This window comes from Cryphonectria parasitica, assembly GCF_011745365.1.
Source record: "Cryphonectria parasitica EP155 unplaced genomic scaffold M406scaffold_8, whole genome shotgun sequence".
NCBI classification, from domain to species: domain Eukaryota; kingdom Fungi; phylum Ascomycota; class Sordariomycetes; order Diaporthales; family Cryphonectriaceae; genus Cryphonectria; species Cryphonectria parasitica.
In genome coordinates this window covers 309,987-331,348 of record NW_024468916.1, presented here as the reverse complement: position 1 = coordinate 331,348, position 21,362 = coordinate 309,987, and the positions used below count along the sequence as shown (strand labels likewise).

General features: G+C 54.7%; 6 protein-coding genes across 6 annotated transcripts; 3 read left to right on the top strand and 3 right to left on the bottom strand.

Annotated features, from left to right (window-relative positions):
- Positions 1-5,008: 5,008 nt before the first annotated feature.
- On the bottom strand, positions 5,009-6,927 carry M406DRAFT_342128 (S-adenosyl-L-methionine-dependent methyltransferase; the record flags this gene model as incomplete). Its single annotated transcript, XM_040921738.1, has 3 exons — positions 5,009-5,413; positions 5,491-5,794; positions 5,882-6,927. The coding sequence occupies 3 exons, from the start codon at positions 6,925-6,927 to the stop codon at positions 5,009-5,011; spliced, it is 1,755 nt and encodes a 584-aa protein (XP_040772279.1).
- A 789-nt stretch (positions 6,928-7,716) lies between these two features.
- On the top strand, positions 7,717-9,117 carry M406DRAFT_85927 (uncharacterized protein). Its single transcript, XM_040926071.1, has 4 exons — positions 7,717-7,911; positions 8,025-8,064; positions 8,147-8,163; positions 8,235-9,117. The coding sequence occupies exons 1-4, from the start codon at positions 7,854-7,856 to the stop codon at positions 8,753-8,755; spliced, it is 636 nt and encodes a 211-aa protein (XP_040772278.1). The 5' UTR covers positions 7,717-7,853; the 3' UTR covers positions 8,756-9,117.
- Positions 9,118-10,132: 1,015 nt separating this feature from the next.
- On the top strand, positions 10,133-12,100 carry M406DRAFT_342126 (natural resistance-associated macrophage protein; the record flags this gene model as incomplete). Its single annotated transcript, XM_040921737.1, has 3 exons — positions 10,133-10,296; positions 10,525-11,293; positions 11,327-12,100. The coding sequence occupies 3 exons, from the start codon at positions 10,133-10,135 to the stop codon at positions 12,098-12,100; spliced, it is 1,707 nt and encodes a 568-aa protein (XP_040772277.1).
- A 1,345-nt stretch (positions 12,101-13,445) lies between these two features.
- Positions 13,446-15,423, top strand: M406DRAFT_266874 (MFS general substrate transporter; the record flags this gene model as incomplete). Its single annotated transcript, XM_040917835.1, has 3 exons — positions 13,446-14,050; positions 14,152-14,221; positions 14,485-15,423. The coding sequence occupies 3 exons, from the start codon at positions 13,446-13,448 to the stop codon at positions 15,421-15,423; spliced, it is 1,614 nt and encodes a 537-aa protein (XP_040772276.1).
- A 187-nt stretch (positions 15,424-15,610) lies between these two features.
- On the bottom strand, positions 15,611-17,093 carry M406DRAFT_357676 (uncharacterized protein). Its single transcript, XM_040923744.1, has 2 exons — positions 16,736-17,093; positions 15,611-16,636 (listed from the first exon to the last, which is right to left on the bottom strand). The coding sequence occupies exons 1-2, from the start codon at positions 17,042-17,044 to the stop codon at positions 15,842-15,844; spliced, it is 1,104 nt and encodes a 367-aa protein (XP_040773034.1). The 5' UTR covers positions 17,045-17,093; the 3' UTR covers positions 15,611-15,841.
- A 1,096-nt stretch (positions 17,094-18,189) lies between these two features.
- Positions 18,190-21,019, bottom strand: M406DRAFT_294820 (uncharacterized protein; the record flags this gene model as incomplete). Its single annotated transcript, XM_040919158.1, has 2 exons — positions 20,482-21,019; positions 18,190-20,379 (listed from the first exon to the last, which is right to left on the bottom strand). Exons 1-2 carry the CDS (start codon positions 20,701-20,703, stop codon positions 18,190-18,192), a joined length of 2,412 nt encoding a protein of 803 aa, XP_040773035.1. The 5' UTR covers positions 20,704-21,019.
- Between the last annotated feature and the right edge of the window lie 343 nt (positions 21,020-21,362).

Genomic DNA, 21,362 nt, shown 5'->3' with positions numbered 1-21,362 from the left:
AGACGAGCCGGAGGCGGACTCTTGTGCAGCCATCATCAGCAATTCCCTCCTCTCCCTCTCCATCTGAGCGGCCGTGGCTAGGTCCATCGTGGCCACCTTGTCCAGAGGATTGGTACCACCCTGTTGGAGAACAGGGTTCGAGATGGCCAGCTTGCCCACGGTGATGGCTCTCGCTGGAGCCTTGCCGGAGTTGAAGAGAGACCTCTTCTCTTGTTGTGGTGGTTGTTGCCGTTGTTGCCCGTCCATGGCCATGGTGGACGGCGGTGCGAAGGCCCTTGACTGACCCGGCATGGGTACTTCACGAGGTTGGACAAAAGCAGTCATCGAGTTGACCTGTTCTGCCTTGATCTCCTCGTATCGACTCGGCGGGTAGTAATCATTGGAGGCTGAGGTAGAGTAAGACCGAGCTCTCGTGATAAGCCGCGGCGAGGGGGCTTCAGGCATCCTCCTCTCGCGGTCACTACGGTCTGAAGCCACGAGGGAAGGCGAGACCGCAGTCACAATGACTATGAGAATGGCGAGGCCGCTTGCAGGTAAGCTGGTTCTGAAAAGATAATCGATTGAGGAAATTCCCAACAGCATGACCACGCTGGTCTGTCAAGTAGGAAATTATACGCATGCATGTGTTAGTTTACAGAGGGACACCCATGATGAGAGCAAGAAGACAAGGATACTGACCGCTAGCCATATGCCCAGCCCAACAAGTAATATCGTCACGGCCTTGACCCGGCCTGCAGTCTGCTGGCCACCATCTTGCGCCTTTCCCATGCCTCCGTTCGAGAGGACCAGGCCGGCAAGTGCCATGAGGATGATGGCGTCCGCGGCTACGACAATGACCGCGATGATGAAGACGGACGACAGCGAGACGCAGGCGGTGTCGAATTGAGGTCTTGAGAAGCCGACAAAGACGGCGCCCAGCGCAAATCGGCCGGCCAGGGCGCCTTGGACAAGATATTGTCCCATCGATGGCTTCCTCCCGTCGAATATAACCCACAGCAAGAACTGTTCGATGGAGAATCGTGCCAACTGGTCAAAAGCCGTCGTGAATATGATGCCGACCTGACATAACTGCGTTCCGGTCGGATCTATTAGGGTGGTGACGAAGTCGATTTGCGCCCACAGAGCGGCACTGAGAAGGAAAAAAACGAGGACCAGCCTCTTGCCGTCCCGGAAGACCGACGAGCCATGGCCCTTGACGTTGAGGAATAAAGCCGCCGACGCCGCGTTGAAAACGACGCCACTGTGCCCTGCTGGTTAGTACATATGTTGTTGTCGTCCTCCTTCTTTCGTCACACCTGGGCCACCACTTGCGGGCGAGAGGGCTTCGGGGCCGGGGGGGGGGGGGGGGGAGAGATACTAACAAGGTGAAGGCGGCGATGAGCGCCGAGGTGGCTCCAGATATCACCATGGTTGGTGACGCCAGACGGCGGTGGGCAGAAGAGAATAGAAAAGCCAGCCCAATCAATGGGAATTCGGTTGATACAAAGAAAGGGTTATGAAGGACAAGTTAAACACCTCATCATGTCGTGATCATGAGAAAACACACTTTGGGGTATTACAAAGACACGCACACAGTACTCGTGTATTCCATTTCGGTTGATTCCAGATTGTATGCCGTCAGAGACGATGCTCCAGCATCGTGAAGAGATGAGACAGAAAGAGGGAAAGAGAGGAAGAGAGCGCGAGAGACACAGAGAGGGGGCGAGGGAGAACAAACAAGGTCGGTTGGGATCATACAGAGATGGACAGCCCCCATTCGTCACCCGTTCTCCATTGGCAGCGCGGTCTGAAGCAGGCGAGAACAAGGAGGAGGTGTGCAAGGCTGCGGCAGAAGATCAAGGAGATCCTCAGGGGATGCATTCATCCCACTCCCTTCTAGTCCACACCCAAGGCCCACAATCGTGATGCGGGAGAGGTCTTCCGATAGAGGGATGGTATGAGGTTTCTCAAACCATGGCTGCTGGAGAGAGACCGAAAGGGACATGAAGTCCGAGGCGAGCTCACCAGGGCGGCACTGGTTGAGTAGTGCGAGCGGCTGTCAAACAAGACGAGGCAGGGACAGGCACGGCTTCGCATCCCAAGCCTGCCAGGGGGCCTTGCATCGTGACCCTCTGCGGGACTGGTGTTGCACTTGAAACTTCAGGTGTCACAGAAGTGACCAGCACGACACTGCACAGGCGGCCCCCAAGACTGCGCTATAACCGAAGCAGATCAAATCACAGATGATTGGAACCAGCTTGTCATTGGAAACCGGAAACCGTAGGATTGAGAACGGCCAGCAAAAGAAGAGTTTTGACAGAAATCAGAGAGTGCTCGAGTGCTGGATTTCAGATGTCTGGATACTCACCAAGGGACGACGCCGGTCCGAGCATCATAAATAATGACACCAAACGCAGAACGAGGCAAACCTCTGCTGACAGATTTCGAGGCACAATACATAGCAGCAGTAGAGGTGAAATGAAGCATGGGCGGCAAGAGGTACAGCAGAGGCAAATGCAGAGGTGGGGGTGGAGATATCAATCAACACGTAAGGTTCCTGATATTCCAGATCTGGTGGCTCTTGGGGGGAAAAAAGAGATCTAGAGTAGATAGGGTTTACATCGACTACCCATAGTAGGGTAAGCTTGGTAGATTGGGTCCAGGAGCTGTGGTTTTGACAGCTGAGGTTCACCGTGGATAATTCATGCGGCTTGCCCAGGTTCTCGGGTGGGTTTCGAGGAATGAGGTGCGTGGGAAAGGGGAGAAGAAAGAACGACGGGTCCTTGGCAGACAAGGCCCCTCTGATTGACGAGGTCCAAAAAAGGTAAGAGCCAGGGTTGGGCCAGAATGGAAGGAGAAAGGGGGGAGGAAGAAGGAAGGGGCGAATGATGAGACAAATCGCACTCCACCCGCGCGCTTCCAACTGGAGGACCCATCCTTGCTTCGAAGAGCAGAGCTGCTACAACATCACCACGGTACGTACCAGGCTGTAACCTCGCCTAGCCTTGGCCTACCCCGGTTTCCTACCGGCCTTCGTGGGCATCTTTTTAAATCCCTTTTTGTTTTCTCGAGTACTACGTATAGCTGCGTGTTTGTATAAGTGAGCTCAGAGGTATTATGATATTCAGCCATGGTACAGTATAAAAGTTGCGTCTCTTCAATGTTCAGTGGCATAGATCGACGTCCCAAAACGGCTGCGCGAGATGCTATCTTGCGCTTCTTAATGCCTATATCCCATCTGAGACTATCAATTCTGCCTATACAGCAGTAGTTCTGCGCATCTTCTGGATTTGCAAGAAGATACTCATTGCCTAAGTGTAAATCAATGGTAGGCCATATCATCTGGCTCGCGGACAAGCTAGCCCATCTCTGAATTGGAAGCAGACACTGTAGCCCACGTCACAGCACTCAATCCTCGTTGTTCTTGGATGACCATGTGCATGTGTATACAAAGATTCCTTCTGTAACCCTGGGACACCTCAAAAAGCCCTACAACACTGTCAAGAGGTCCAGTGCCCGAGATGAGAGGGTCCAAAATGTCTGCCTGTTGTTTTAGGCGCCCTCCCAATTACTTCTATAAGTAAAGGCTGCCGACCCAGGCTCATGTGAAGAACGCAAGAGCTAGAAACCATTCACAGCATCCTCAAATCCAGTCCCATCCCCCATGTCTTCTTCAACACGGACCTTGTCCTCCTTTCTCATGATCATCCCCATGGTCGGGTTCATGGGCTCCTTCGCCAAGCCGAACACAGGCCTCGGAGAAGTGTTGGACCTGTCTCCAACGGCCTGATGCGGCTGACTAGAGGTAGCAACAGCCCCAAAACATGTGCTCAAAGGAGGAAGGAAAGGAGAGGGAAGAGGAGTAGGTGCCCTCTTCTTCTTTTGCGTCATCTTCATCACCGACAGAAAGCAAAAGAAAGATGAAGATGGGGGACATGCACATCTGGAGGGGTGTGTTGCCTGTATGCCAAACAATTGGCGACCCGATCCCTATACTGGAGAGGGCGCAGATGCCTGTGCCTCCACACGTCATAGTACAGATTCTCAACGAAGCAGCGAGGGAGTATGCAGTGGAGGCAGCGACGAGGGTCATGGGGGTGAATAGGGCAGAGAAGGCATAAGAAAAGACATAGGATGAGATGGAGGAAGACTCAGATTTGTGGATGTGGACGTCTCTATCTATTGTTTTTATTAGAGTTAAAAAAGTCAAAAAATGATTTCAACCTGGCTCGGACTCGAACCATGGACCTTGGCCTGCTTTTCCACCAGCGAAAGTGGTATCATGGCAGTGACTTGTTCCCTCTCCCAGCCTTCATCAACCACAACTCTCCACCGTCCACCACCACCACCAACACCAACAACCGCCACGGCCTATTGCACCCACCACCTGAAGGAGATTGTTCCTGAGTTAGAAAAAAAAAGGAAGAGAGACATGAAGAACAAACAGCAAAAATCACCACTGACCCTGCTTGTTTATAGTCATAGGATTACGGGGCATTCCCAACACACAGCGCGAAGCTTGAGGGCCGACCAAGTCTCGTCTCCGGGGGTGACGAATCCGAGGGTGCTGAGTACACTTAATGTCTCCGGCCATTCACTCAGACAGAAGTCAGCGTTTCTAGCCGTTGCACCACATCTTCAATCGGATTCCAATTTACTTATCAGGTGAGCTCCTGGTTTATATAACCAAGATGCATCAGTGAGGTAAGGTTGTCGTGCTTCCTTGGCCCACCTGTTGTTCCCTCCCTTCTGATGGTATACCACCACGTGCTTGCCTTGCAGAGCACCTCACTGGCCACACTATGTCAACAAGATGGTTGATTGCAGCAACAGGGTCACGAGGACCAGCAGTAAACAATCGTCACAACACACAAAGGTAGACCAAACTGACAGATGTTTAAACTCCCTCTAATATTGAGTTGTGCACCTTTCCCCCGAATATCATACATCCATTTATGGAACGCCTCCTCGCATCCTTCTTGTTCTTCTTTATTTCCCTCCTCCTGCTCCTCCTCATTTTCCTCACCCATCACCAGCCTTCCCAGACAATGTCGGGCAACACGGTCCTCATCACCTCCCAGTGCCCCAGGGCACTTTTCTCATGCCACTTTTCCAGCGCCGCGGTATCATTATTTCTCAACGTCTGCACCTCACCAGATGCCCTAAAGTCCTTCTCGGTCACCTCGTACCTGGGCGGCAGGAACAGCTCCCTCGTGCGGCTTTGGAGCATGTCCGCCGCGGTGATCTTTCGAAATTTCACGGGCCCCTCTGCCTTGGTGCAGAAGATAACCATGTTGGTAAAGTCGCGCTTCTCTTCCTCAATGACAGCATCGTCGCGTGGGTTCTCGCGATAAATGCGGCATGAGGGAAACACTTCTCGAATCGTCTGCACAACAATCTTGGGGGGTGGAAGCATGAAGTCTCCTGCATAATTCTGTGGAACATATATTCATCAGTACACGCTTCTTGAAGTCTCAGATTCGGGGGAGGGGGGGCGGGGGTAGGCCTCACAATCGCCACCACGCCGTTGGGCTTCAGCAGAGTATGGAGGTTCTGCAAGAATTCCAAGGTGAACAGAGGTACCGGTTCTGCCCCGCCTGTAAAGACATCATGAACTATGTAGTCAAATCTGCTGTCCGACTTGTTGACGAGCTCTTCGGTATACGTGATGGCATCTGCAACGACTGCAGTATGGTTGGATGGTAGCTGGAAGTATTTCGCTGCAAACTCGTACACCACAGGGTCGATCTCAACCACAGTTGTGTCGACACCGTGGGCAACGAGCGCTGCCGGAAGCGTCCCAATCCCAAGACCTCTGGAAGAGCGGGTCAGTTGTCTGGTGCAATTGTAGAGAGAGAGAAGAGAGAGAGAGAAAGGGTTACAAGGGAGAGAGAGAACTTACATCACGAGTGCCTCTGCCTCGGTGTCCACGATGGGCTCCGGTGTCTCGACGAGGCGCACAGCCTCCAGCATAGTAAACACACCATAGATGGGCTCGGCGACCCTCTTGCCCTTGAAGCGGATCCACTCCCCTCCGAGGAGGCTGTGGTCAGCGCGCATTACCCTGTACCCGTTCTCAAGACTATCGACAACAGAGATGTAGCCTGTCGACGACTCCTTCCTGTCCACGAGCAGCCACTTGTTTGCCGTCAAGGTGCTATTAAGCGACTGCGCCGCCATGGGCGTCATAACATGCGTGTTGAAGAAAGCCGTGTGCAGCAACGCTGGGAGGGCCAGAACCAGATACTTGGAGGGCGCGAACAGCGCGTAGGACGTGCTGAGAACCGTCTCCAACACGACACGAGTGCAAAAGACGGTGCTTCCAATGTGCTGCGCTAGGAACTTCCCAGAAAGCGACTCGACGAGCTTGTAGTAGCCGTACGAGGTGATACCAGGAGCAGCATCACGGATGAAGCCCGGGAGGCCGGACAGGTCGGCGCCCTCCAGGTAGTTGGCAGTACAGGCGACCGAGAATATGACCAGAGGGACGACGGTCAGGAGCTCGGTGATAAAAGGCCCCTGGTAGGCGGTCAGGGTGGCGCTGACCTTGAAGAGGTAGAACTGGGCGGCAGGGATGTAGAAGGCGATGATGGGCAGCACGTAGGAGAGCCTGATGGGCACCAGGCGGCCGAGGTGCAGGTTGCAGGCCCATCCGACAAAGAGGGAGGCCACGATGAGCTTGTTATGCCACAGGGATACAGGTATCGAGCCATAGACGGGTGATAATGTGAGCTCAGAGACGTTGGCATAGACGGCGGCCAAGGCGATCAGGACGAGGGACCTGAGGTAGACGGTAGCTTGTTCCTGGCCCCATCTGGCCCACGTCTCCTCTTTGGCCTTGGATCTCAGGTCCTTCAGCTCCTTCTCGAAAGCCTCCTGCGTGAAGGAGGCATTGACATCCGTCACGGTGGCCTGCTTGGCCTTCCTGGCTGGCTTCTTGGGTGGCATGACGACGCGGATTAGGGAGTCTCTCTTCCGTGAATGGGGAATATGTACAGGGCGTTTTAGAATTGATCTCGACAAATAAACCCAATAAATACAAATAAACCAAGAAGAAAAAAGACTGTTGCCGAGATGCAGGCCCAGCTGCTCCAGGATGATTTGGTGGTTTGTCCTTTGTATGTACTTTGTACGATGTAGATGTGAGGTTGATGAGAGGCTCACTTTGATAATAAACACGGGTTTGCCTGTCCAGACCTCCAAGCTGTTCTCAAACCCCCCTGTCGCCGCCCCACGAAGGTTGAAACAGCTCAAAAGCTCAGTTCAGAAACGGAGGTGGGAGGCTACAGGGGTTCTGAAGCCATGGCGTTAGGACCCCTTTTGTGGTGGTATGGTGGGTATACCATAGTACCAGCACACCAGCGTACTACGATCGTACTATAGGACCCACTGGGGTCCTCTCCTCAGGACCTACTCTACCATAGCACTGCACAGTAAGCTCAGCCTGGACCCGCCAACGGTTACCGGTTACCGGCCACCGCCGGGAGCCACCCCCCTGCCACTGACCCCCATCTCGTTCCTCTCTAGTGTTACCTGGGCGAGCTACCCTGCTACTGTAGCTTCTACCGTATAGCACTAATAATTGCTCGAATCACATGCTGCGTGACGTAAACTTTTTTTGGGAGGGGGAGGGGGAGGGGGGATAGCTCTAGCAGCTGTCTGCCTTCCTATTCTGTACCGTGTTATTGGGTGTGTTGTTGATTTGTTGGGTTGCCGTGTCCTCTCCTCAATTTTGAGGTCAATTGCAATTTCACCATCACCCTCTTCCGGTCGTCGCCCTCGCCCTCCTCCTCCTTCTTGTAACCGGCTCTCGCTTTTCTCTCTTCTAGGACGCATCGATTGCAGGCACTGAAAGTACTTCTCCGAAACTGACAATGGCATCCATTCAACAAGAACATCTGCTGGTGGACCTCAGCCAGAAGAGCCTGTTCAGTGCGTCTTACCACCCCCTCCACCCCCCACGTCTGCTCTCTCCAGTCCATTTATTTCTACAGACGGTGATGTCGTCTCCAAGAGCAGTTTTCTAACAAGAGGGAACCCGTCAGTCTCTGCCGCTGCCATAGCGTTCAATCCAACGTTCTGGAAGTAAGTGAATTCCCGAGCGTTGCACCCTCTGCTCTTGTCTGTCAAGGTATTGTGCCTGATCTAACCGTCTCGTCCTGACTAGCATCGTCGCCCGCCGAGGTTAGTATCACCCTGAGAGCTGCGTCATCGCGGGGGGTTGAGCATTCAGTCCACCTAACCACCAGAGGCAGAGTACCGAACGCGATTCATGACCAAGGCCTTTGGGGGCAATGCTCAGACGGCATGCTACGCCCTCGCGGCCACCATCTTCTCGCTTGGTCTCATCCGCGACTTCCTCTACGAGCGAGCCCTGCGCCACCAGCCTTCGCACCCCCTCCTCCAGGCCGACCTGGTCAAATATCTGGGATATGGCCTGATCGCGTGCGGAAATGTCCTGGTCATCACATCCACTTGGGCCCTGGGCATCACGGGCACGTTCCTGGGTGACTACTTTGGCATCCTCATGGACCACATGGTCACGGGGTTTCCCTTTAACATCTGCGACGCGCCCATGTACTACGGCTCCACGATGAGTTTCCTGGGCTCAGCACTGCTGTACGGCAAGCCGGCGGGCATACTGCTGACGGGGTGGGTGCTCGTGGTGTACCTGGTGGCGCTGCAGTACGAGAACCCCTTTACGGCGGGCATCTACGAGAAGCGAGACGCGCAGAGGGCCGCTGGAAAGGAGCCAGAGCGCAAGAAGGAGTTGTAAGGCCCTGCGCTACACCTGAGACGCAGGGCGGATGACTGGGTGTGGGCGAGTGATGTGTATTGCAGCATGGAGTTGGGGAGGGGGAGGGGGCTGTTTGAAGAGGCGCATCTTTTGGGGCGATCTGGATTTGCACGAGTTTTGGGGAGATACAGAGATGTTGTTGATGGGACTGGGCGTTGAAAGAGTGGACTGGAGGATTGCTCGACAGGCGATGCATGCTGGGGGATGGTAGGATTTGTGTACCATCATACATACACATAAGAGAGAGAGAGAGAGAGAGAGGGGAAAACATAGGGAGGATTACAGTACTGTAGGTGGAGCTCATGAATGTAGAACCATGAGAAGGGAAGTTGTTGGCCTGCATGCCGAAATATTCCGTGCCCGGTGACAGCAGCAATCGGGTGAGAAGTGAAAACAACCTCAAGTCAAGAAAACAAACCGGGCACAGCAGGGAGAGTTTGTGCACAAATGCTAATTCGGGACGCTATTGATTTGCATTGTATAGTTGCAAGGAGAAAACCCTCCATGACGCGCCCAAGTAGCGCAACGGACCCGGGATATTTACGTGCATGATGAGGGCCCAACCTCTGTGCGGTGTGAGACTACCACAGTATAGTATGCACACTAAAATATGCATACTATGGTTCAGCGTAGTCCCATAGTGTGTACTTTCCAAGTTTTGCCATGTTAACCTCGGAAGTCAAGTATTATGCCTGCAGCGAGGGGGGGGGCCTTTCCACCGAAATTACCCTGGCCACCGTCAAGGGAATGAATGTCTATACAAAATCGGGAGGCACCTTTGAAGACGAGCAAAACGCAAGTACAGTTTGCCCAACTGAGCCATTCGTTGTTCATGAATTACTACTTATGTATAAAGTACAAGGCCCCTCCCATCCTAGATCCTGGTGGGTCTTGTTCACAGCGTCATCCATGAAACCCTACAGTCACTAAACCAACGACTAACGTCAGGCGCCTGTCTTCTCTCACCATTCGTCGTCGTGAACTCTTTTGAATTTTTCCTCCCACTTTGACTGACCAGAATAATCCACTGCAAAGTCAGTGAAGTAACACATTGCAGTGCCACCCTCCATTTTCACTTTCCCTCTTTCTTCTCTTCTTTTTTTCCACATACCCCCCCCCCCCTTCTTCGCTCTCTGTCGCGGAGTGAAGAAAAGAAGAGTAAAACAAAGCATCAACCACATCTGGGTCGGGAAAGAAAAAGCCAAAAAAAAGAATAAAAGCAAAGAGGAAACCAGGAGAAAGGCATCGGCTTCATGGAGACTAAGTTGGACCAAGCATCAAGCGCTTTGGGCTGCTGCAACGGAGTGGTCGTTGGGATATAGAAAGGGAGAGAGGGCGGAGGGAGAGAAAGGAAAGATGGGTAATCGCCTTCCGGCACAGGCTGCAGGTGCTGTACCAGATCGAGTCGAGAACGAGGTCAAGAAGGCAACAAGCCCAGAGCACCAGCAGCAGCAGCAGCAGCAGCAGCAGCAGCAGCACTCAGATCATCGTCAGCATCATCATACGCCAAGGCCCTTTTCGTGCAAGACCTTGTCTCGAGCAAGCCTACCAGCATCGTCCAAGATGCTCTCCTTCTTGTCCAGGCGGGGCCCTTCGCCACAACAACAACAACAACAACAACAACAACAACAACAACAACAACAACAACAACAACAACAACAACAACAACAACAACAACAACAACAACAACAACAACAACAACAACAACAACAACAACAACAACAACAAAAACAAAAACAACCACAAAGTGGCGCATCACACCGCTCGCCGCTGCATCGGGCAGGCCATGCCATCACCACCTTTGGCAGATTTGTCGGGCCTGGGTTCATGGTTGCTGTTGCCTACATTGACCCTGGCAATTACGCAACGGGCATCAGCGCCGGCGCAACCTATAGGTTCAGGCTGCTGTTCATCATCCTCCTCAGCAACCTGTTCGCCATCCTCCTGCAGAGCCTGTGCATCAAGCTGGGCACGGTCACGGGCCTGAACCTCGCAGAGGCCTGCCGGGCTCACCTCCCGCCCTGGCTCAACTTTGTCCTCTACATCTTGGCCGAGGTCGCCATCATCGCCACCGACATCGCAGAGGTCATCGGCACGGCGATCGCCATCAACCTCCTCCTCCCACAGGTTCCGCTAGTGGCGGGCTGTGCCATCTCGATCCTGGACGTTATGCTCATCCTGCTGTTCTACAGCCCCAACGGCTCGATGCGCGGCCTGCGGGCCTTTGAGGCCTTCGTCGTCGCCCTGGTCCTGGCCGTGGTCGTCTGCTTCTGCATCCAGATGTCCTTCATCCAGAACGCCACCGCGGCCGAGGTCTTTCGTGGCTACCTTCCGTCCGCCGCCATCGTCGAGCAGCAGGGCCTCTACCAGGCATGTGGAATCCTCGGGGCCACGGTGATGCCGCACAGCCTCTATCTAGGCTCGGGCATGCCCCAGTCCCGGCTGAAGGAATTTGACACCAAGCAAGGGTCTCTTCTCCTGGACGCCGTTGCCGCCGATGGTAGGTTGACCACGGCGGCAGGGGGAAATGGCAGCCAGGAGTCGGAGAAGAAGAAGAAGAAGAAGACACCCTACATCCCGTCGCTGGCGGCGATTCGGCACTGCTGGAAGTATTCGGTCACGGAGTTGGCGGTGTCGCTGTTCAGCTTCGCCCTGTTTATCAACTCGGCCATCCTCATCATCGCGGGCTCCTCGCTATATGGATCCGAGGAGGCCCAGGGCGATGACATCTTTGCCATCCACGGCCTCCTGACGCGAACTCTGGGAAAGGGCGCCGGGATTCTCTTTGCGCTGGCCCTGCTGCTATCGGGCGTGTCGGCGGGCATCGTATGCACGATTGCGGGCCAGATGGTCAGCGAGGGCGCGCTGGATTGGCACATGCGGCCCTGGCTGCGGCGGCTGATGACGCGGTCCATCAGCATCACGCCCAGCATCATTATCGCTGGTGCCGTGGGAAGAGACGGGCTTGATGCCGCCCTGAACGGCTCGCAGGTGGTCCTGAGCGTGGTGCTCCCGTTTGTCTCGGCGCCCTTGATCTATTTCACCTGTATGAGCAAGTACATGAAGGTCAGCTCGGGACGGGCTCGAGGAGCACGACAGGCGGCGGCTGCTGTAGTGGGAGAAGGAGGAGGCGGAGAAGAAGAAGAAGAAGATAATGATGACGAGGACTACCAACTTCCGGCTCTGACCACGACGGTTTCAGCAGGCGAGAATGTCAAGATGGCCAATTCTATACCAGTTGTTATCATAGCTGTATTGGTCTGGCTGATTATTGCTGCCATGAATGTAGCCAACCTGGTATTACTAGGTCTAGGAAAGGAGTAATCATTAAAGAATAAAAATAAGACTTGAGATTCAATTGTTAGGATGCACCAGCACATCGGTGGTCTAATCTTCCGCATATGCGCGTCCATTCGTCCTCCCTCAGCCTTGTCCAGTAATCACTCCACTTTGACCATTACTTTACTTCTTATTTTTTTTTCCTTCTTCTTTCTTTCCAATGTCTTTTCACATATTCATCCGAATGACAGACACAATCGTCAGCAACATCCTCTCGGGCATGCATATTTCCCAATCCGTCTCTATATCCGAGCTGCGTTGGCAGCTGAAATACCCACGTCAATTGTTCCTTTGGGGAGCCAATTGCTAACACGACGAGGCTGCGCTCTCGGCAAACCTAGAATGGCCGAGGACCGATTCTTCCCCACATGCTGCCACTGCACAGCAGAGCCGCTGAGCAACTCACCAAAGGCAGAAAGAGAAAGGTGCAGCAATTATTCAGTCGATTGTTGTCTACAGTGATAGCATGCTAAAATATACTCTGCTTACTCTCACCTCCTATTTTCTTTCCCCCCCTTTCACCTCTACTGTAACATGCATTTTATTTAGTCCATTGTAACTTGGTATTTTACATTCTTGGACGTCCAAGGCGCAATTCAATCGACTTGTCTTTCCATGAGAGAGAGAGAGAGAGAGCGGGCCCCAGCAGTTAAGGCTGAAATCATTAGGAGGAGGAACGGAAGGACAAGTTCTTGGTCTACCCGAGGATCCCATCCCGAGCCCAGCACACGGGGCGGCTCAATATCGAGTCCGTAATCAGGTTGAGCCGGTCCCCTCCCCCTCTAGTTTAGTCATCTGATCTTATGTAGCGTGAGAACTTTGTAGGGGGTGAGAAGGCCTGACGACTTGACTTTTTTTCTTCCCTCTATACTTTTATTATTCCGTTCACTCTAATGGATATGGTGCGTTTGTTTGTTTGGCTGGCTGCAAGCAGATTTTGGAGAAGAAGCATATAAAGTTACTTAGTACACCAGACGTCTCACCTTGTGCGTCATCATCTTCACGCACTTTGAAAGCCCTCATGGAAGACATTTCCTAATCTGGCCTCACCCAACAACAACCAGAGAGAGGGCTTATATTGTGCATATAGAGCGGGAGAAAAAGAAAGGAGAAACAGTACTTATTTGTTTTTGCTTTTTTTTTTTTTTGTAAGAAATTGTGGCTTGAAAAAGATAAGACCAGCCCCTTGTGGAAACAACACCGACAACAGAACAACCTTCTCTCTACCTCCAGTCGGCCAACTTCTTCTTCTCTCATTTTCTTTCCTCTTTGTTTTCTTCTTCTCCTTGGACTGCCATATCGTGTAAGAGAAATACAGAGGATTTTCGAGATGACGGCCTCAGTCTCTGCGACGGAGGCCGAGAAGGCCTCCCAACTATCACAAGACGACACAGCAACAGAAGACGATGCAAAGAAGACCCACGACTACGATGACGATAACATCAACAATACCACCACCGCCACCACCCAACAACAAGAGGTCGTGTACCCCAGCGGCCCAACAAGACTCCTCATCATCGTCTCGCTCTGCCTGTCCATCTTCCTCGTCGCCCTCGACCAGACCATCATCGCCCCGGCCCTGGGCGCCATCACGGCCCAGTTCGACTCGGTTAAGGACATTGGCTGGTACGGCAGCTCCTACCTCCTCACCACCACCGCCCTGCAGCCCCTGTACGGCAAGCTCTACAACAGCTTCTCCGTCAAGATCGTCTACATCTGTGCCGTCGTCGTCTTCGAGGTCGGGTCGCTGGTCTGCGCCACCGCGCCCAGCTCCACCGCCTTCATCGTCGGCAGGGCCGTCGCCGGCATGGGCACTGCTGGCTTGTTCTCGGGTGCCGTTGTCATCTTGGCGTATACCCTCCCGCTGAGACAGAGACCGCTCGCCTTTGGTCTTATTGGTGGCATGTGGGGGATTGCCAGTGTTGCAGGGCCTCTGTAAGCAATTTGTCCTTTTTTTTTTGATATGTCGTTTTGTTTTTCTCTGTCATATCTACTTCTTTTCTTGACGTACTGACATGTACTTTATAACGGGAAAGTCTAGGCGGTGTTTTTACAGATCACATCACTTGGAGATGGTGTTTCTACATTAGTAAGTACTTAAACGGTGTTGTTGTTGTTGTTGTCGTTGTTGTCGTTGTCGTTGTTGTCGTTGTCGTCGCTATTTTCAAAGCTTCTTTGAGGCCTCGGAAGAAATAAAGATATGAAAAAGAGAAGATGAAAAAAAGAAAAAAAAAGAACCAAAAAGACTGACACTCATTGTTTGTGTAGACCTCCCCATCGGCGGAGTCACCATCGTGGCCATCCTCTTCTTCCTACACATCAAGGGCCAGAGGAAACAAGGCGCCAGCCTGCGCGAGAAGCTCCTCAAGCTCGACCTCCTGGGCACCGCGACCCTGATCCCCGCCGTCGTCTGCCTGCTGCTCGCCCTGCAGTGGGGCGGCACGCAGTACCCCTGGAACAACTCGCGCATCATTGGCCTCTTTGTCGGCTTCGGCGCCCTCATGGCCCTGTTCGTCGCGGTGCAGTTCTGGCGCGGCGACGAGGGCACCCTCCCGCCGCGCTTCTTCAAGAACCGCAACGTCCTCTGCGCCATGCTCTTCTCCGGCTTCTTCGGCGCCGCCTTCTTCCCCCTCATCTACTACCTGTCGCTGTACTTCCAGGCCATCCAGGGCGACAGCGCCGTCGAGGCCGGCATCAAGCTGCTCCCCCTGCTCCTCGCCACCGTCCTGACCTCCGTCCTCAGCGGCGGCCTCATCACCGCCATCGGCTACTACAACCCCATCGTCCTGCCCAGCATGGTCCTGTTTGCCGCGGGCGCGGGCATGATTACGACCTTTGCCCTCGACTCGCCCGTGCGCGTCTGGCTGGGCTACCAGGTGCTCGCCGGCCTGGGCATCGGCGTCGGCTTCCAGCTGGGCATCCTGGTCGTGCAGGCTGTGCTGCCGCCTGAGGATATCCCTGTGGCCACGGCCTGTGTCCAGTTTTTCCAGTCCTTTGGTGGTGCCATCTTCATCGCCGTGGCCCAGACCGTCTTTCAGAATGGACTGGTCGACGGCGTCAAGCGTGGTGCGCCTGGCCTGGACCCGCAGATCTTTATTAACTCGGGTGCCGACCAGGTCAGGGAGATCTTGCAGTCCATGGGCATGGAGCAGTATACTACCGCCGTGCTGGAGGCGTACCTGTCTGGGCTGCGGAATACATACTATATCACAGTGGCCTGCGCGACTGCTGCATTCTTTGCCGCTCTGGGTCTGAGCTGGGTGAGTATCAAGAAGAAGAAGCAGCAGCCTGGGGAAGAAGAAGCCTAGAAATAGGTGGTTTGGCATGGGACATTTCCTCTCTCTTGTATAAGTATTTGTTTCTCCTATTGTCATGACTAATAGAGACGGCATAGACTACATGATAGAAAAGAGAGGACAAGGGGACTCAGTGTCTGGTATCTTGGCTCTGGATGAGGCCTTCCTTGCTTGGTGCTCGGATCTGGAGGAGACTGCTGGCTGGTGGAATAATATGTCTATAATCTATATAGTGTAACATGAGCTGGCCCTGGCCGGGATGCAACAGAGCCCAACATACCTTCTTCTTCTGCTTCTTCCATGAAATGATGCTTCTAGCTGTAGTATAATGCAGACACCACCCAGAGTATGCCTTCTTTTGTTCCTGAGAAGATGAAGGATCAAACAAAAAAAAAAATAAAAAAAAATAGAAAAGAAAGCAAGAATAGTCTCACCAGCTCATCAAACCCCTGGACCGGTCAAACCCGCCCCTTAACTGGCTCTCGGGCTTGACCACCTTGCCCTGCAGAATGGTATACTTGACGATACCCTCAATATCCTCGGGCCGCACGCGGGCAAGCCAGATGCACTGTGCCGCACCTACGCCGCCCTCGTCGCCCACGTCTTTCTTCTCGGGCACGAGCACCTTCTCCCCGTTCTTCGTCTTGCCCTCTTCTTTCTGGCCTTCCTCCTCCTCCCCTTCAGCAGCACCAGCACCAGCCCCAGCCCTGCTGACCCCGTCCAGGCCGAAGGCGTCAGGCCGCCTGTAGACCATCATGTTGGCGCTGTACTTGTGCCCACCTGTATGGCTGATAAAGTAGATTCCCACACCCCCCGGGCGCTCATCATCCAGATCGCGGTACAGGCCCAGAGGGCGTAGGTGCCTCTCGAGCTCCTTGCGCAGGAGGGGAGCAGACTGGCCGCAGCGGGCGTCGCGGGTGCGCTGGGAGCAGAGCAGGACGAGGGCGGCATGGGGAGAGGGGCGGGAGGCGAGGGCAGAGTGTTTGGGCGCGGCCTCGGGCACGTCGGGAGGGGGGAGGGACCTTGGTAGGGACTCGTAGACGGGGGCGAGGGCCGAGGTGCTGGTGGGGGACTTGTTGATGTAGCTGGAGATGAGGTCGGGGACGTTGGCGGGGGTGACGTTCTCGACGATGGCGAAGGCGGGGAGGAGGAGTACTGTTGTTGGCTCTGCGTAGTCACTTGTGTGATGTGGTGTTGGGATGTTGGAGGCGGATAGCATCAGTCTCTGTAGAGAAAAAAAAGGAAAAAAAAAAAACGAAGGCAAGTCAGCTTAGAAAAGGAGAAGAACGAGATCAAGAGCAAGAACAAGAACAAGAGCACTCACACCATTGCTGGGCTTCTGGGCAGCCTCGATGGCCTGCATCACGCTCCCCTTCTCGTTGGCCACATCGCGCACCCAGTCCGACTTGCCCGTGGCCACGAGCACATGTGTCGCCCAGCCCTTGACGTGGCCATACAGCTCGTCGTGCAGCTCGACCTTGAAGCCCTTTGGGTACTGCACATGGCACGACTCGCAGTCGCGCAGGCAGTCCTCGCCGTCGACCTCGGGTGTGACCTTGGGGAAGAGGTCTGGCGTGGAGGACGAGTTGGCATTGGCGAGGCGTTTGGCCCCGCTGACCAGTGATTTGAACATGTTGCAGCTGGCTTGGGTGTTGCTGTCTTTTTTGGGGTTTGGTGGGGTTGGAGGAGGGAGGGGAAAGTACTACGTATGCCTGTGGCTCCTGCCAAGTGGTGGTGGATATTGGATATCAATTTATAGGGAAGTAATGACCGGATAATCAAGGAAGGAGCTTACTTTCTATAGGTACTTGGTACTTTTAAGAACGTATACAGTAAGTATTTAAGTAAGAAGTGTTCAGTTCCTTATCGTGAGAGGAGTGAAAATGACTGGAAACTTGACAATACAGGAATAGGTGTGGAGAGAAAAAAAGAAATAGAAAGATATTGAAACTACTTATATCTGCACAATTATGTATGTGTATTATAATAGAGAGAGCGCGCGCGAGAGAGAGAGAGAGAGAAAGGTAAGAGTGAGCACATCTCGGTCATCGTCGACATCTCGGAGCAACCTTTGAGAGGCCCAATCTTTTTTTTTTGTTTTTAAATCCTTTTCACTTTGCATACTTGGTATGGATCTGGCATACTATGTATGTAATCATGGCACATCACCTACAGGGCTTCGTATCCCCGAGCTGCCGCCGTCTTACCGACGCCAAGCATCCTCCGCCGTCCCGCCCCGTTCTTGTCTCCTCCGTAAATACGCCGTTATCCCCTCCCGACCTGCATATCATTGCTGTCATCGTCGTATACGTGCATGTCCCATATGCTCAACTATATCATCTCTTCCACTCTGGGAACAGTCCTGCAGTCCTGCAGGATGGGTGTGCAGAGGCTGACTCGGTTTGTCTCTATCTCCGAGCCCTGCCCTCCTTCCAAACCAACTCTGCCTGCTTCTGCATATCCCTCCTGTATTTACTTTCTTCAGAACTTTGGAATCTATGTTCTTATATCGTCGTAAGGAGGGTGAAAGAAGATGGAGAGGACTGGGTATGGACCTCAGCCTGCATTCATCCCGCACAAGTGTCTCTCTGTCATCCCAACGTAGGATCATAATAATAATGATAGTCGTAATACTCATAAAACGATGATGAATGATGAATGATGATGAGTATTTGGCATCTTGCCGTCGTCTAGTGCTGCTGCAGGTTCACACAGATGTGCAGAACCACGCCGGGCCGCGACGTCCTCCAGCTAGCAAGCCTGCTGCTATTGCTGCTGCTACGTCGCCTTCCTCCCAGAACGGTACCCTCCGTCCACATTCCCATTCCCAATCCCATTCCCATTGCCCTCCTCCTCGTCCTCGCTGTCGTCCTCGCCCTGCAGCGCAAACGCCTTCTTTCCCCCCTCGCTCTTGCGCCGCCGCAGCTCGCCCCGCCCCTTCATCTCCTCGCGGATCCTGCGGCTCACCTCGTCCAGCCCCTCCTTGGAGTCCAGCGTCGTGAACGCGCTGATGGGGAATCCTGCTGACCCAAACGCCCCGCCGCTGCTGCTGCTGCGGCTCCGCGACCGCGACGGCGGCCGTGTCGAGAACATGCCCACCTTGCCAATGTTGCTGTACGACTCGTTTCGAGGCAGACCCAGGCTCGATGAGTTGGTGTCGCGACGCACCAGCGGCTTCGTCGTCGGGCTGTCCGCCTCGGCAGAGATAGACATGCCGCTGTCGCGTCTCCCTGGCCAGGCCCCAGCCCCAGCCCCAGGGGTCTTGGGTCGGCCCTCCTCTTCGTCGCCATCCCTGCTCCTCGTCGTCGTCGTCACCGCTGAGTCCGCCACAATCCGCGTCTTGTCAAAGTCGGAGAACATCTCGGGCCCCAGCTCGTTGATCAGCTCTGTCACCCGCTCGCTCAGATCCGCTCGCCTCTCACGCAGCTGCTGGATGTTGAAGCTCGACGCCGGGTTGATGCACATGACCAGCGGCCGCAGCGACTTGAAGATGTCCATGCCCACCTCGCCCAGCCGCAGCGCCGCAAACGTGATCAGCGGAAACAGAATCCACCCCGTCGGGAACGCCACCCACAGCGGCAGCCAGCCCGGCACGTAGTCCCAGTAGCCCCAGAGCCGGTCCGCGTACACGCGCCACACAAAGATGCAGATGTACGTGTTGTACAGGATGGGTGCGAAGAAGAGCGCCGTCATGATCTTCCATGTGGCCATCACGTCCCGCCCCTGGATCTTGACCGACGACCCGGCCAGCGCCTCCCTGGCCTTGCGGATGCTGATGTACTTGGTCAGCACGAACACGGGCGTGAACAGCATCAGGCCCGGCAGCGTCCCCAGCAGGAGCACCAGCAGCTTGACCACCCTATAGACGGCCGTGAACACCACGGTGTGGATCGGCATCCGCGCATACTGCACCTGGTGGTCGCGAATATTCAGGTATTTGAGCTGCTGGTTGTACTCCTTGACCGCCCTCGAGAGCTGCACGATCCGCGGGTCGTCCTTGTACCGCTCGTAGCCCATGGCCAGCCGCCGGTTCAGCTCCACCACGTAGGGGAGGGGCAGCTTCTTGCCCGTCGGCTTGTAGAGCCGCCGCGCCGCCTGGATGAGCATGAGCGTGTCGTAGTCGGGCGTCTGCACCGTCACCGCCGCCAGGCCCTGGTACACCGAGTCCAGGAGCTGCCCGATGGCCTCCCGCCGCTGCCCGTGCTTGTACATGTCCACGAGCTCCGTGGGGATCTCGATCGGCTGCCCAAACTCGACCACGGCCCTCGACCGGAACTTGTGCGCGTGGAAGTAGTTCATGCCTACTGGCACCACTTTCAGGTCGACATCAGGCGAGTCAGCCAGTGCGCCGAGCGCCATGATCGCCACGCCCGCCTTGATAGGTAGCAGCCCTGTGCGGTCGTGGCTGCCGCCCTCGGGGAAGATGCCCACACAGCCGCCGGACCGCAGCCGGTCGAACACGGCCTCGTACACCTTGGTCTGGTCGATGTGGGGCGCCAGCTTGTACTTGGTCCCCTCGTAGCCCTGCTTGGGGCCCTTGAGGCTCTGGTCCGTAAAGGTTCCCGACTCGTCGATGTCCTCGCGGCCCGTCAGCTGGAACAGCGCCAGCTTCGTCTTGAAGGGGCGCTTAACCCTGATCTCCTCGGGCCCGTAGATCTCGGCGACGTCGACGCTGGTGCTCGCCTGGCCCTTGGCCGAGGGCAGAAAGATCATGCCGCCGATCTCAGCCTCCTTGTCGAAATGTGTACCGATCCCGCGGATCAGGGTCGGGTCTCTGAGGGGTTCAGGCAGGTAGACAGTGCCGTCCTTGGGCTTGGCGGCGTCCTGTGCCCGGCCGACGGGGACTGCACCTGTCTGGCGTGAGGCCCAGCCGATGAAGCCATGGACGGACTTTTGGGCCACTAGGAGGGACACGCGCCGTTTCGCCTCGTTGTGTAGAGTCCGCTGGAGGATCAGGGCATCGACAAACTGCAGACAGCATTGGCGGCCTCCTTGTTAGCCAGTCGTCCTCGCATCGTCATCATCATCACCATCGCCAGCATTTGCCGACAGACACTAGCGAGAGCTTACCTGGTTGGCATGTGGCGCGGCGACAAACAGGACGGGCCCTTGTCTTGGGACCTTCCAGGAGCCTCGTGGGTGGACCTCGCGGAAGAAAAGGTCGACAAAGATGGACATGCACCACAGAAAGGTGTCATACTTCCAGTTGCTCATGGGGTAGAGCTCGGTGTGCGACTTGGGAGAGCTCGCGCTCTGCGGAGGCGCCTCGTCCGCGCCCTTGCCGGAGGCCATCTTGGAGGAAGCGTCTCTGCTGTTTTCCTCCTCGGCCTTGGCCCGCTTCAAGTTCTGCGCTGTATGATCTATTGTATGTGTTGGGTGGTCTCTAGTTGGATTTTGTGTATGTTATCTCATCCGGCTTCGACTCGGGACAATCGGGGATGAGAGAGGAAGAGAGGGCGGGTCGAGAGGTGGAGAAGTAATTCTGGAAATGGGAAGAAAATGCCGGGGAGGGGGAGGAGAGAGTTTTACTTGAATATTGTGACCATGGTCAAAAGGGAAAGAAAACAAAAAGAAGAACAGGGTCAGTAGATATAGGACTGGTCCTTTCTTAAAATCTGTGTGTCTACGAGAAGATGGAGGGAAAAAGAAACAAGGAGGAGGAGAAGGATAAGGCAGCTTCGAAAAATCTCAGGCAACCCTTGCATTATCCATATCAAGGGCAGGGCCCCCGCCCCTAGCAGATCGCCTCTCAATGGCGCCCCCCCGTCCAGCGTGCTATGGGCAGTGACGTGACCAGGGATACAGCACATGGCTATTGGAAAGAAGTGCATACAGTGCCCAAGTACAGTGACCAGGTACAAGCACAAGCACGAGCACATGCACATGCGTTGCACATGCCACCCCCCAAAATCTAGGCCATGCCCAATCATGGCCCCGCTGCAAAGTACACA

What these genes read in the sequence shown, in the direction of transcription:
- M406DRAFT_85927 (XM_040926071.1), top strand. Translation starts at nt 7,854, where the DNA reads ATGGCATCCATTCAACAAGAACATCTGCTGGTGGACCTCAGCCAGAAG. An exon ending in CAGCCAGAAGAGCCTGTTCA is followed by an intron (nt 7,912 to 8,024) that starts GTGCGTCTTACC and finishes GGAACCCGTCAG; the next exon opens with TCTCTGCCGCTGCCATAGCG.
- M406DRAFT_357676 (XM_040923744.1), bottom strand. Translation starts at nt 17,044, where the DNA reads ATGTTCAAATCACTGGTCAGCGGGGCCAAACGCCTCGCCAATGCCAAC. An exon ending in CCCAGAAGCCCAGCAATGGT is followed by an intron (nt 16,637 to 16,735) that starts GTGAGTGCTCTT and finishes TTTTCTCTACAG; the next exon opens with AGACTGATGCTATCCGCCTC.